Raw genomic sequence first — 15,951 nt, forward strand, 5'->3', positions numbered from 1 at the left:
CATAGATTTTGGGTCATCCATTTTCATTTGTTTCCAGGTATTTTTAAATTTCTTCTTTGATTTCTTCAGTGAACTATTGGTTGTTTAGTAGTATATTGTTTATCCTCCATGTTATTGTGTTTTTTGCAGTTTCTTAATTACAGTTGATTTCTATTTTCATACTATTGGGTCAGAAAAGATCCTTGATATGATTTCTATCTTTTTAAATTTATTGAGACTTGTTTTGTGGCTTGGCATGTGATCAATTCTGGAAAATGTTCCATGTTCACTTGAAAAGAGTGTGTTGTGCTTTCTGCTGCTTTTGGATGGAATGGTCTATATATAGGTCTATATAATATATTAAGTCCATCTGGTTTAATGTGTCATTTAAGGCCAAAAAATCTTATTGATTTTCTGTCTGGATAATTTGTCCATTGGTATAAGTGGAGTGTCAAAGTCCCCTACTTTTTGGATTTCCCTGGTGGCTCAGTGGATAAGAATCCATGCTCCCAATGCAGGGGATCCAGGTTTGATCCCTGGTCAGGGAACTAGCTCCCACATGCATGCCACAACTAAGGAGCCTGTGTGTCACAACTAGGGAGCCTGTGAGCCGCAAGTAAGGAGCCCTGGAGCCTCAACTAAGGAGGCTGCCTGCCATAACTAAGACCCAGTGCAACCAAATAAATAAATACTTTTTAAAAAATTATTTATTTTATTTATTTATTTTTGGTTGCATTGGGTCTTCATTGCTGCATGCATGCTTTCTCTAGTTGCAGAGAGCAGGGGCTACTCTTTGTTGTGGTGTGTGGGCTTCTCATTGCAGTAGCTTCTCTTGTTGCAGAACACGGGCTCTAGGCGTGTGGGCTTCAGTAGTCGTGGCACGCAAGCTCAATAGTTGTGTCTCGCGGGCTCTAGAGCACAGGCTCAGTAGTTGTGGCACACAGGCTTAGTTGCTCCGCAGCATGTGGCATCTTCCCAGACCAGGGCTCGAACCTGTGTCCTCTGCATTGGCAGGTGGATTCTTAACCACTGCGCCACAGCAAAGCCCAATAAATACTTTTTTTAAAAAGTCCCCTACTATTATTGTGTTACTGTCAATTTCTCCCTTTACTTTTGTTAATATTTGCTACTTTTGTTAATATTTGCTTTATGTATTTAGGTGAAACTATGTTAGGTGCAAAAGTTATGGCCATAGTATGTGATAAGTGCTTAGTTAAGATGGAAAAGGCATTAAATATGTACAATAAGATATTTTGAGAGAGACCACATTCACATAACTTTTATTATAGTATGTTGTTATAATTGTTCTATTTTATTATTATTCTTGTTTATCTCTTCCTGTGCCTAATTTATAAATTAAACTTTAGCATAAGTATGGATGTACAGGAAAAAAACATAGTGTATATAGGTTCAGTACTATCCACAGTTTCAGCCATCCTCTGGGGGTTTTGGAACATATACCCTGTGGATAAGGGAAGACTGCTCTATATCCATAAATGTTTTATTATCCATTTCTTTTTTTAAAAACCCAGAATACTATTATCAATAACACTTGAAAATAAAAATAAATTGTTAATATTATGAAAAATTCATACTATGTTAAAACTTTGAGTAGGGCACTTTTAATCCATGTTACCCTACATGAACAGATTTCCTAGCTGCATTTTCTGCTTCCAGACCCTTAAGTTTGGTGTTTTAAAACTCTATGATCAGAACTTTCCTGGCAATCCAGTTGTTAAACCTCTGTGCTCCCACTGCAGGGGGCAGAGATTTGATCCCTGGTCAGGGAACTAACATCCTGCATGCTGCTGTGTGATACAACAAAACAAACAAACATCAACGATCAATTAGGCAGATATATAGAAATGAGAATAGACAGAAGGATCCTTGTTCCAGTTCCAATTCCCTGTTCATTCAGTTCTGCAAGATACACTTGAACTGCCTACTTCATCGGAAACTAGTTTTTTTCACCTATAAATGGGTCTGTCCAATCACAAAGCTAGCTTTTGTATGATCATTTTTTTATTGGCCACCAGCAAACAGAATGAGTGTTGCCTACTCTAATGAGGTTGGATGTGATGATATTAAGTAGAGGGTAAGGTAGCTTCGGAAATTTCTTTATCATAATTGCATCAATTTTCCAACAAGTGCAGCAATTTTCCTGCCAGAAAGACCTTGCCGGTCTTTCTCTATCAATGTACTATACCTAAAAATATCTGGTCCATGTTGGCTATAAGATTTTTTATTTACTTCAACAGAAAGTTCTTCTGAGAACAGTTTATTCAAAGGAGTTGACAGTGATAATATGCAGTAGCAGTAATGATAACAATGCATTAAAATAGGTAATACTCATGCTGCTAAAGGGTGCAAACTCTGACATGAACTTTCTGAAGGACAATGGGACACAATCTATCAAGAGCCTTAAAAATGCTTATACCCATTGACTTAGTACTCTTACTTCTGGGAATTTATCCCATGAAATCAGAGATATGCACAAAGATTTCTCCAGGAGCCTACATATTCTCTAAATCAGCATGTAATATTTAGCGCTGTTTCTTCAATATCCAATATTCATAGGTCCAGGAATCAAGGGGTGAAAATAGGAGTGGCACCCTCACTGTTATGCCTAGTAATCTACTAGCAAAATGTTTGCTTTCTGTCCCCATGACCTAATGCTCTGCTTGTCTAGAAATCTTAGTTCCAAAGGGAAGAATGCATCTTCTGGGAGATAACAACGATTCCATTGAACCAAAGTTAAGACTGCCACCCAGCTAATTTGAGCTCCTTATGCCTCCAATCAACAGGCAAAGAAGGGAGTTACTATACTGGCTGGGGTGATTGATCCTGATTACCAAGGGAAAGTTGGACTGCTACTATACAGTGGAGTTATGGAAGATTACATCTGGAATACAGGTGATCTCTTAGGGAGTCTCTTAGTATTACCAGGCCCTGTAATTAAAGCCTATGGAAAACTACAACAACCCAATTCAGGCAGGACTACTTATGACCCAGACTCTTCAAGATCAAGGTTTAACTCCTCCTACCACAAAATACCACAACCAGCTGAGGCGCTTGCTGAGGGCAAAGGGAGTATGGAATGGGTATTGGTAGAAGCTATTAGCTATGACCACATGACCAGTTGCAGAAACAAGGAAAAGACTGTAAGTTTATGCATAATTCTTCCCTTTTTTGTTCTGAATATGTTTGTGATGTGTATCAAATATCTTTGTTTCTTCCCTCTCTTATCCTCCTACCATATAATATAAGATGCATTAATAAAGTTACCTTTACATCAAAGTATTTCAGTTACAGGATATCAAAGAGAAGAGTGAACATCACCCAGAGATTTTGTGTCCTCTTCTGGGGAAAGAGTTGGTGTATTTTTGGTTGTATGCAGGATAGTTGTATTATGTTAGGCAAAAGTATGATTTTGTTATTGTCCTCATCTGGAGGTTAAGTATAGCTTAAGGAGTTAAGTATAGGTGTCAAGTTGACAAGGGGTGGACTGGGATAATTAGTTTTATGTTTCAACTTGGCTAGGCTGTAGTACAGTTATTTAATCAAACATTAGTCTAGGTGTTGCTGTGGAGGTATTTTGTAGATATGGCCAATATTCTACTTAGTTAACAATACTGTGTTGTACAGTTGAAAGTTACTAAGATAGTAAATCTTAAAAGTTCTCATCACACATAAAGAAAGGTAACTATGTGAGGTGGTGGATGTGTTAGTTAACCTTAACTTAATTGTGGTAATCTATAAAGAAAATTGCCATCTTCCTCCTGTGTTTATTTTTCCTAACGAGCAATTAACTCAATTCTGACACTATAGTGTCAGATCCCACAGGTTAAGGGCTTAGTCCTTCAAACTGCCCCCTACTTCAGATGTGAATCACAAGTAGTAGGTCACCAGGTTACCCACAACTTCTGTTCGACTTGGATACAAACTGGAGATTCCCATGACCTCCACTGCCTTGGATTTGATTATTTGCTGGAACAGCTCACAGAACTCAGGGAAATGCTTACACTTAGAATTATTATATAACAAAGGATATGATAAAGAATACAGATAAACAGCCAGATGAAGAGATACATCAAGGTGGTATGGGAGAGGCCTGAGCACAAGAGCTTCTGTCCCTGTAGAGCTGGGAGCGTGTTGCCCTCCCAGTATATGGATGTGTTCACCAACCTGAAGTCCCCTGAACACTATATTATTGGGATTTTTATGGCAACCTCATCATGGTAAGTATGATCGATTATTAGCTTCATTCCCTCCTCTGGATAATTGGAGGTGGGAATGAGAATTCCATGCTTCTAATCATGGCTTGGTCTTTCTGGTGACTAGCCTCCCCCCAGGAGCCAACCAAGAGTCACCTTATTAAAACAAAAGACATTGCTATCACCCAGAAAGTTCCAAGGGATTTAGGAAACCTGTCAGGAAACAGGATCAAAGACTAACTATTAGAACAAAAGATGCTCCTAGTGCTCTTTATCACTTAGGAAATTACAGGGTTTTAGGAGCTCTGTGCCAGGAACTAGAGGCAGAGATCAATATATATTCTTCCTATTTTTCACATAATCATTTTGCAGTATCTATGTATATCAAGTCATCATGTTGTACACCTTAAACTCACCATAAGGTTATATGTCAATTATGTTTCAATGAAACCAGAAAAATTTTTTTTTTCAATTCTACAATCAGTTGATTTTAAGTAATGAAGCTGACCCTTGATAAAGTGGGTGGGCCTCATTCAGTCAGTTTGAAAGCCCTTAAGAGGAAAACAGATTTCCCTGAGGAAGACTGCCGTATCAACTCTTGCCTGAGCATTTCCAGCTTGCCCTGCAGATTTCAGACTTGCCAGCCTCCACAATCACGTAAGCCAATTCTCTGAAATAAATCTCTCTCTAATATCTCTCTCTCCCTCTTTCTCTCCTTCTGAGATATATATACATATATAATATTAATATCCTTATATTATATATAAATATATACATATATACTCTGGTTCTTTTTCTCTAGAGAACCCTGCCGGATACACAGCCTAAAACCTAACAGTAGGGAATTCCTTGGCCATCCAGTGGTTAGGACTCCACGCTTTCACTGCACAGGGCACAGATTTGATCCCTGGTCGAGGAACTAAGATCCTGCAAGCCACGTGGCCAAAAATAATAACAATAATAAATAAAATAAAATCCAACAATAATTAAAGAGTTAAAGTATGGTATATTCTTTCATCGAATTATTTTCCAGCATTAAAAACGATGTTGTTGGGCTTCCCTGGTGGTGCAGTTGTTGAGAATCCGCCTGCCGATGAAGGGGACGCGGGTTCGTGCCCTGGTCCAGGAGGATCCCACATGCTGCGGAGCGGCTGGGCCTGTGAGCCATGGCCGCTGAGCCTGCGTGTCCGGAGCCTGTGCTCTGCAACGGGAGAGGCCACAACAGTGAGAGGCCCGCGCACCGCAAAAAAAAAAAAAAAAAAAAAGCCCGATGTTGTCAGAAAATATATAAATAACATGGGGAAGTTCTCATAATATTATGTTAAATTTGAAGAATAGGAGATGGGACTTCCCTGGCGGTCCAGTGGTTAATACTCCTCACTTCCAGTGCAGGGGGCACAGGTTTGATCCCTGGTTGGGAACTAAGATCCCACATGCACCGTGTTGTAGCCAAAAAATTAAAAAAAAAAAAAAAAAAAAAGAAAAGAAAAAGAAGAAGAAAGAAAGAAAGAATAGGGGAAATTTATGTGTGCAATTTTATTTCAAAAAATAAACACACCCATAGATGGAAGGAAATAAAAAAATAATTCATTGCATTTATTTCTTGGTAATGATTTTTTTAAAGGTTTTTTTTAATCATTTTTATTTTTAGCTGCATTGGGTCTTCGTTTCTGTGTGCAGGCTTTCTCCAGTTGTGGCGAGTGGAGGCCTATTCTTCATTGGGGTGCGTGGGCTTCTCATTGCCGCGGCTTCTCTTGTTGCAGAGCACGGATTCTAGGCTCGTGGGCTCTAGAGTGCAGGCTCAGTAGTTGTGGCGCACGGACTTAGTTGCTCCGCGGCAGTGCGATCTTCCCAGATCAGGGTTCGAACCCGTGTCCTCTGCATTGGCAGGCGGACTCTTAACCACTGCACCACCAGGGAAGCCCTTGGTAATTATTTTTTAATTATTTTCTGGAAATTTGCTATTTTTGATATCAGAACAAAAATGTTATTATGTAATTGCCTAATGATAAGAGAATCCTTGCTCCACTTTGTAAGTCATTTTACTTTTCTTTTTTTTATTTTTATAAATTTACTTATTTTATTTATTTATTTTTGGCTGTGTTGGGTGTTCACTGCTGCATGTGGGCTTTCTCTAGTTGCAGCAAGCGGGGTCTATTCTTTGTTGCAGTGCATGGGTTTATTGTACTGGCTTCTCATTGCAGAGCACGGGCTCTAGGCACGCAGGCTTCAGTAGCTATGGCTCACAGGCTCTAGAGCACAGGCTCAGTAGTTGTGGTGCACGGGCTTAGTTGCTCCGCGGCATGTGGGATCTTCCCGGGCCAGGGCTCGAACCCACGTCCCCTGCATGGGCAAGTGGATTCTCAACCACTGTACCACCAAAGAAGCCCTACTTTTCTATCATTAACTGATGCTTATGTGTTTGTTTTTATGCCAAGATTTCCTTGCATTTGAGACAACAGATATAGCTGGTAAAAGATACTTCAATAAAATTGTACATAATATTCTTTTAAAATTCTTACATTTATATTTAATTCCCAATTAGGCATTTGGGAAAAGTATGAAGGAGGTAGAATGACACTGTGAAATGTATTTTTTAATGAGCCATTTTTTGCTTAGCATTTTCCAAATAAATTACTGAGTTTATAAGTGGAAAAGTTTCATCTCTTCTTTTGCTTTCTTATCTTATTGAGATTACACATAAAAGTGAGATTGTTTAAGGGTAAAGAGGAAGAGAAAACAAGGAACCTGGATAATTTAAACACTATTTCAATTCCTAAATGGTTAGAAATTATCTGTATTTACAAATTCTATTAGTGTGTGTCAAATTATACCTAAAATGCAGAAACAGAATTTCTGGTCTCAAAGTAGTTGATATTCTGGCTAAAATATTTCAGGTTCTGAATAAAGAGAAAACATAAGAATACTAGGAAAATGCTAAAATAAATACCAATTACAAGTTCAACTGGGCCCAGATGTTTAACATGGCAGAGTTGAAAAAATGGCAGAGATCCTGGGTTCCATTTCTCACTCATGGGCTATCTGCCTACGTGACTTGATTTTTTTGGCTTCAGTTTTCTATAAAACTATGAGTTTAATGAGATGAGCTATCTTTATAATATCTTCCACCTTTAATAATCTATGCCCTAGGATCTGAAAAAATTTCCACAGGGGTGAAATAATTACCATTCACATGCCTTGGAGACTTCTAACATTTTTACATCACAAGAGAGCAGTTATTAAGCACTTACCAACTGTGCCAGTTCATGTTCCTATGTCTTCCAGGTCTCTTTTTTTACTATGTTTTATTATGGTTTGTATGAATTAAAATTCCAAGTACTTTTCCTAACAGAAATGCTTTCCTCCTGAGCCATTTGCCAGCAAGGATAGTTAATTAGCTCGAATACATTAAGGGAAATGTGTCATAGCAACATCTGCTTTGTTTGTTCCAAGGAATCTATGCAAATAAACAAGAGGAATTAGTTACTAAGCATATATAATACAATTCAATTTGTCCAAAGTACTTTATAGTATTTCTTGCTATTTATTCTTCCTGGCAAGACCAAGACAAAGAGAAGGTAAGAGGTTAGCAGGTCCTGGGTCCCCCGCCCATTGATGGACTTCCTACAGCATATTGCATTGTGATGGAATGGTTACAAGGACTGATTTGGAGGGGTTGAAGTGAAGGAGATGGGAATTGTTTAGTTTTTAATTTAAGTATATAAAATAGTATAGTTTGAACTAATCTTTTAAAAGAACTATATATGGATATATAGACACAGATACAGTTACATACAAAAAAAGAATTGGAAGATCACACATCAAGATGTAAACAGTTGCTATCTGGAGGCTGGAATTATGGGCAATTTATTTTTTGTCTTTTTTTTTCCTTTCTTGCTTTCCAAGTTTATACTTTGAGAACATATTATTTTTTAATTAGAAAAAAAGCTACCTTAAATAAGTAAATAGATTTACCCAAGATTCTGGAAGTGAGTTATTGCAGCATTACTCTCATCACAGTTTCTTCCTTATGCCTACTATTAACACCACCATGAACATACCTAGAGCACTTTGTAAAACATACATTTGACTTACTCTTCATTCAATCATTCAACATCTAGGGAATACATCAAATATGCTAGGTGCCTTCCCACACACTAGGGATGTGGAGGTGAATAAGGGTGTCCTTTGCTTGAGTAGCTCTCAAGTTAGTGGGAGAGACAGACATAGTGGGAGAGAAAACAGACCATTACAATACAGTGTGACAAATTAACCATGAAAATTTTCTGTGAGGGCACAGCAGAAGAGTATCTTAGCCAGGTTGAAAGATGAGTGATGGTAGGAAGGGACCAGTCACGGAAAAGGTGATTCTCAAGTCCAAGAAATTATTTACTAAGAATGAATGATTCTTATTAGATGTGGGGATGAGTGGACAAACCAGAGACACTTTTCTTAATCTTGGGAGGAAGTTTCAAATTGCATTCATTCATTAATTTATCCATTTATTCAACAAATATTTGTTGAGTGCTAGCATGTGCTAGGCACTAGAGATACAATGGTAGCAAAAATAACCATAGTTCCTGTTCTTGAGGAGCTTATATTCTAGTGGAGGAGACAGACATTAATCAAATAATCATACAAATAAATGTAAAATTTTAATTGTGTTAAGTGCTACAAAGGAGAAGTGTATGGTGCTATGAAACTGATAATGGGGAAGGGAAGGATTACTAGTCAAGGAGGCCAGGGAACACTTTCCTGAGGAAGTAATGTTTAAACTGAGATCCAAGGAATGACTAAATATTACAACAGCAAAGAGGCAAAAGAGTGAACCAAATAGAGGTAAAGCTGTGCACAGGCCCTGTGGCGGGAGGGAGCATTTTGGTTAGGAAGGATTGAAAGAGGACCAGTATGGCTGGACCTGAGGAAGGGGGAAGACTATCGTATGAGATGTGGCTGGAGTCAAGTTAGGAACCAGGTCATGCAAGGTCTTATAGGCCAGATTAAGGATTTTATCTTTATCCACAGAGCAAGAGAAAGACATTGAAGAAAGTTAACCTGGAGGTGAGAATGGGGATGACTTGTTCAAATTTGCATTGAAAAAGATAAGTATCTGCAGAACAGAATAACAAAAGAGGTCAGAGTGGATGCTGGTAGTTATTCTAGGAGACCTTCACAAATGTTGGGACCAATAGGTGACAGACTTGGACTAGGGTAATGGAGAGATGTGAATTGACTCAAGATACTAATAAGGTAAAATAATTAGGACTTGGTGATGTAATAGATGTGTGAGTGTGTGAGAGAAGAGGGTACAAGAATTGGGGGAGGACTTCCCTGGTGGTGCAGTGGTTAGGAATCCACCTGCCAATGCAGAGGACACAGGTTTGAACCCTGGTCTGGGAAGATTCCACATGCCGTTGAGCAACTAAGCCCGTGCGCCACAACTACTGAGTCTGCACTCTAGAGACCGCGAGCCACAACTACTGAAGCCTTCGTGCCTAGAGCCTGTGCTCCTCAACAAGAGAAGCCACCGTAATGAGAAGACTGTGCACCACGATGAAAAGTAGCCCCCGCTCGCCTCAACTAGAGAAAGCCCGTGCACAGAAACGAAGACCCAAAAGAGCCAAAAATAAATAAATTTTAAAATAACAATAATAAAAATTTTTAAAAAAAGGAATTGGGAGAGATAAAGGTGATTCCCAGGTTTTCATATGTCTGGAGAGTATTTTTGTTTTGTTTGTAGAGCTGAGGGCAAAGTGATGAATTCAGTGTCCTCTCAGGTTCATTTCAGCCTACAGTATGGTTTTAAAATTTTTCCCCTTCCTAGCCTGATTGTCTCTTATAAAGTACAGAGGAAGGACCCAGGTGAAAGAATTTAGAATGTTTAATTTTTTTTATTAATTTATTTATTTTTAAAATTTATTTTATTTTTGGCTGCGTTGGGTCTTCATTGCTGTGAGCGGGCTTTCTCTAGTTGCGGTGAGCAGGCTTCTAATTGCGGGGGCGTCTATTGTTGTGGAGCACCGACTCTAGGTGTGCGGACTTCAGTAGTTGTGGCTCACAGGCTCTAGAGCGCAGGCTCAGTAGTTGTGGCGCACGGGCTTAGTTGCTCCATGGCATGTGGGGTCTTCCCAGACCAGGGATCGAACCTGTGTCCCTTGCATTGGCAGGCGGATTCTTAACCACTGTGCCACCAGGGAAGCCCCTAGAATGTTTGTTTGTTTGTTTCTTTTTTTTTTGGCCGTTCAGTGCGGCATGTAGGATCTTAGTTTCCCGACTAGGGATCGAACCTGTGCCCCCTACAGTGGAAGCACAGAGTCCTAACCACCGAACTACCAGGGAATTCCCATAGAATGTTTATTTCTTTATATTGAGGTATACTTACATAAACTGCACAAATCTTAAATGTACAGCTTGATGAAATTTTACATATGTATACACTAGTATAATCACCACCAAGGTCAAGATATAGAAATTTCCAGCACACCAGAAGCCTCCTTGGGTTCTCTTCCCAGCTAGTAACCACCAAGAATAATGACTATTCTGACTTCTATTACTGTGATATTGTGATATAAGAAATATATACATTTGATCATGACACAAGAGCTCCTAAAACTCTTTTCCCAAATGATAATGGTTAGAGGAGCAGCTCTTATTATTCATAATAAGTCCCTTTCAACCATACTTGAGTTTATGTTAATGGGGTGACTCAAGATGGGCCCCTAGGTAACTTTAGGATGGGGGCTATTTGCCAGGGGAAACAACCTTGTGATTAGAGCATTGGAACTTTCAGCCCCACCCTCTCAACCACCAGGAAGGGGAGAGGGACAGGGGATTGAGTTAATAAATGGCTAATGATCTAATCAATCATGCCTATATAATGGAACCTCCATATAAACCCTAAACTATAGGGTTTGGAGAGTTTCCAAGTTGGTGGACATATCCACGTGCCATGAGAGTAGCATACCCCAAACTCCATGGGGACAGAAGTTCCCATGCTCAGGACCCTTCCAGACCTCACCCTATGTACCTCTTCATCTGGCTGTTTATTTGCATCCTTTTTAAAATCCTTTATAATAAACCAGTAATAGTATTTATTTCCGAGTTCAATGACCAATTACGGCAAATTATCGCACCTGAAGAGGTCATGGGAACCCCAGTTTATCTTACCATTGATTGACATTTGAACTATTTCCAGTTTAGGGCTATTATGAATAAAGTTGCTATGAATGTTCTTGTAAATGCCTTTTGGTGGACATAAACACTCATTTCTGTTGGGTTTACAACCAGAAGTAGAACTGCTCCATCACAAGGTACATGTGTTTAGCTTTGGTAGGTACTGCCATAGATTTCTTCCAAATTGTTTGTACCAATTTACACACCCACTAGCAATATATAAGAGTTCTAGTCATTCTACCTCCTCACGAATAGTTCATGTTATCAGTCTTTTAAAAACAATTGTAAACTTTTAAACTTTCAAATAAATCTTCATTCTATTTTATTTCCACAGAAATGGTGAGCTCTGCTGGAAGGTGCATTCGGGGATAGTTCCTGGGATGTCAAAAGAAAGTGCACCAACCTCGAGGATGAACCTACAGCCTGTGACACTGGCAGAGGAGACTAAGATCCAAGCGCAGCCCAACAAAAACCTAGAGATTCTCAAAGGAATTCCAGATTCTTGTCCTAGGTCATCCAGGGCATTGTGAGGCAAGACAGAATTGGAACAACAGGCTCAAAAAAGGAAGCTGACCTACTGCTGACCCACTCACTGCGTGTATGTCTCTGAAGGGATAGGTCTGACCTAGTAAAACGGAGCTGCCTTTCCCAAGGTGGCATTAGGGGTTAGTGGCAGTGCTGACTTGGGATGGCGGAGGACACTGTCTCAATCTGGTCTTTGGCTCCACTTGGAAAACAAATCCAAATCTCCTCGTAGGCGGAACTTCAGATGGGCCAACAGAGCTCCCTGGAGGTATGAGGCTTGAAGCCTGAAGGGATCAGCGGGTAACTGGGCACTACAGCCTGAGGGCCGTCAGCCCCAAGGAAGAGCTTCCTGCTTCCTCAAAGGATTTCTTTGCCTGAGGAAAGGTGGGAGCTGGCACACAAATCCGTACAGAATCTTCTGAAAATGGAGGCAAGGGTGATCCTGAAGAAGCCCCCTTGTCTGGTGACCAATGACAGTCCTAACTGGACTGACAAGTTAAAGGCTCCTCTTTGTGGTTCAGAATTTCACCCTATCTGCCCTATGGAGACGTAACCTGGGCCCCAAGGAAGAGGCAGGCAGTAGCAGTCCCCTGTTCTAGTCCTCACCTTAGGACTGCATGGAAGACGTAGAAACATAAATTACGGAGGGAGGCCTATTTCATAGAGCACAAAAGACTGTGTGGCCGGCAGGTCACGGGACTCTAAAAGGGAGGCGAGGTACCACGCTGCAGCTAAGGAAGAGGTAACTAAGAGGCTGCTGCGATTAGGGCAGCACAGAGGGTCAGGCGGGGCAGGGAGGAGGCCAGCAGAGGGAGAAGACTGAGTGGAAAATGAAGCCTGAGAGCTCCCCAGGAGTGGGGAGAGGGTGGCCTGAGACCCTGGGTCTGGTGTTGGGGGGGACCTGGGCTGACTGTGCCCAGCGTGGATTTCGAGTCGGACACCACCTTACTGGCTGGGAAAAGGAAGTTAATGCCTCCTCTCACAGTGTCCAGCCCTTGGCGCCAGGGCTCGGTTTCATAGGTTTGGGGAAACGTGAAGCGCTTGTTTGAGATAACCAGCGGTGACTGTGGGGTAAAGGCGTGTTGGGAGGGATTCCTTCCCCGAGCGAGGGTAATCGCCCTCACTTCCGGGTGCCTGCGGATGGGAGGGTGGGGCTCCGAGGTCGGGGGCCAGAACCCAGATTCCTTTGCCCCCAGGTCGCCCACCTCCAGCAGCAGTCAAATGGCCCTTGAAAAAGGGCTGGAGGCCGCTGAGCAACTGCCGCGAACGCTACAGCGAGCCCTAAACCCAATCCTTCTGTCCGCACTGCATCTCCATGGCGACGCGCTACGAAGTGCGGCTGCGCGAGGATGACGGAGCGCGGGCGAAAGGGAGAGGGTATTTTGGTTCCAGCCGCTCGCCGTCCTTTCCAGACTTGGTCGTCGGAAAGCTTCGGGTTCCTGTCTCCCCTTCCCCTTCCCCTTCCCTTTCCCGGCCCCGGTCCTCCCTCCCTCCCTGCCTCCCTGTTTTTCTACTGCCGCCCGGGGTCCGGGCCATTTTCTGGACCGGGCGCACTAAGGTGCGCGGCCCCGGGGCCCAGTATATGACCCGCCGTCTTGCTCCCGCTCGTTTCCCCCGCCCCATGTGGCTGCGGGGCCGCGGCGGCGCTGCCCACTATGGCCCGGAAAGCAGTTAGCAGGAAGCGGAAAGCGCCCGCCTCGCCGGGAGCTGGGAGCGACGCTCAGGGCCCACAGGTGAGGGCTGAGAGGCCGGGCCCCGGGTGATAAGGCCGAGGCACCCAGAGGATAGGGTTCGCAAATCAGGGAACCGGAACGAGGTCCAAGGTCTTGGGGGGGACGAGGGGCGGGTGAAGAGCGGAGCCGTGGTCAATAGGATCCGGGCTGGGCCAGCAGGAGTTCACTGAAAAGCAGATAGGCAGCAGGGGTGAGGAACTAAAGGGGAACGTGAAAACGAGACATATTCCGGGGAGGCCTGCAGCCGGGAACGGGGCTTGAGGAGAAAACAAACTGGGTTTCTGAGGAAGGTAAACCGAGGTCGAGGAGAATCGGGAACAAAACCTCCCGTAAAATAACGGGAGAGACAGTGAAGTCCGCCTTCCTGTGGCCCGGGGAAGGGGAAATGATTGCGTCTCTCATATAGGAATGAGCCTCCCTTTGGATACCCAAGCTCTGAGCTGGGCCTTTTGGCACTTGGACCCCTAGATAAAACAGCAGGTTCCAGGTATCACTCCTGTCCTGCTCTCTGGGTCCCTTCAGACTCAGATTTCCCGTGCCTCCCACCCCGTTGGTGTTTGATTTTTGGAATTCTGTAACTGCTTGGAGCGCAGACCTGGTGACAGGAAGGCGGCCACTGATAGGGCAACCCTGAAAGACCTGGGACCCCAGTTGGGCTCCTTGGGTTGCACCGTCCATGCTTCGCGGGGAGTACAGGCTGAGAGGGAGAAGGGGGCCCATTAGAGATGCAGCCGAGGTCTGTATGTTAATCTCTCGGCCCTTCACTCCCTTCTCTATCAAGGATAACTTTAAGGTACCTGAATTCTTCACTTATAAAAGGCCTTAGTAAACCTTTCATACTCTTTTCTGCTTACATTCCTTTCCTTTTCAGCTCTTGTTTTCCATAGGTATCACTATGAGCAGCATCTTTTCAATGTTGGAAGAGTTAAACTGGACTTCTAGATTGACTTTCCTGTTCCATTGTATTTGTATTTCTGTTGTATGTAAATCCTGCAGGATGAGTTCTTAGTGATTTCTCTAATACAGTAGGATCCCTTATTCTGACAAAGGTAGCCAAAGCAGTGATTTCTAATTTTGCTTTCCACAGTTTGGCTGGGATCACTCACTTCACAAAAGGAAAAGACTCCCCCCAGTGAAGAGATCCTTAGTGTACTACCTGAAGAACCGAGAAGTCAGGCTACAGAATGAAACCAACTACTCTCGAGTGTTGCATGGTTATGCAGCACAGCAACTTCCCAGCCTCCTGAAGGAGAGAGAGTTTCACTTGGGGACACTTAATAAAGTGTTTGCATCTCAGTGGCTGAATCATAGGCAAGTGGTGTGTGGCACAAAATGCAACACGGTAAGTTTCTGGGTGGATGTGAACTATCTCCTAGTTCTGGATATATGGCTCCACATGTCCTAGAATCTCTCACTGCTGGTTTTCCCCATTAGTTCTTTGGGGGAGGAGATTGCCTTATTCTCCTTTCCATTCCCTCATATCTGTTCATGACTTCTTCCCTTTTCTATTCCTTTTCCCACTTCCACATTTCTTTTCTGGTAAATCTTCAGAGGAGTCTGTTTCTTTAGGCCTCTTGCCATATGGATATGCCACTGCTTCTTGATTTTTTTTTCCCCCCCTTTTTATGTTGTCTTTTAAGTCAGAGGCCTCAGAGGAAAGAATGATGGTCTGGGCATCATTCAGGATACAGGATAGTGAAAACCTAGGTGTTGTCTGCTAGGCTAAGGGCATATGTAGAAGTATTTAAACTCGTACTTGGCTAAAGATAGGAATAAGACAAACACTCTCTTTTTAGGGGATAGAATCTAAAGATGTATTTCCTATAAGAAAGGGCAGGGAAGTATGTTCGGTGGTATATTTCAGGATGTATTGGGTTGGCCAAAACGTTCATTTGGGTTTTTCCATAAGATTTTATGAAAGACCCGAACAAACGTTTTGGCCAACCCAATAAATGTTTGGTCTTTGCTAAGTAGCCTTCTGAAAAGAATTCAGTAGCAAGAAAAATTGAATATGACATGAGTAGGAGAGTATTTTTACGTAGAATGACTTAGAAGATAGTTATAAGTGAATGAAGGGGAAATTTTATCAGTAAATTTAACCAGAACAATTAAAGGCATGGATAAAATATCAATCCATGATTGGATATTGTGGATATGATTAGAACAGAAGAGCATAAATAGCATGATGTCAGAGGAATGGCAAGTGAGAAAAAACAGGGCCTACAGGTGGGAAGTGATTCTTTTTTTTTTTAAGTAAATTTATTTATTTATTTATTTATGGCTGTTTTGGGTCTTTGTTGCTGTGCGCAGGCTTTCTCTAGTTGCGG

General features: G+C 42.1%; 1 protein-coding gene across 1 annotated transcript in view; it reads left to right on the forward strand.

Annotated features, from left to right (window-relative positions):
• The first annotated feature begins 13,258 nt into the window (after positions 1 to 13,258).
• Positions 13,259 to 15,951, forward strand: part of DCAF12 (DDB1 and CUL4 associated factor 12) — a 40,663-nt gene continuing 37,970 nt past the window's right edge. The window contains exons 1-2 of the mRNA XM_065878891.1: positions 13,259 to 13,624; positions 14,712 to 14,966. Of these exons, the coding sequence (XP_065734963.1) occupies positions 13,547 to 13,624; positions 14,712 to 14,966 (333 nt within the window). The 5' untranslated portion in view covers positions 13,259 to 13,546. The remainder of the gene's footprint in view (positions 13,625 to 14,711; positions 14,967 to 15,951) is intronic.

Source organism: Phocoena phocoena, chromosome 6 (assembly GCF_963924675.1).
Source record: "Phocoena phocoena chromosome 6, mPhoPho1.1, whole genome shotgun sequence".
Taxonomy (NCBI): domain Eukaryota; kingdom Metazoa; phylum Chordata; class Mammalia; order Artiodactyla; family Phocoenidae; genus Phocoena; species Phocoena phocoena.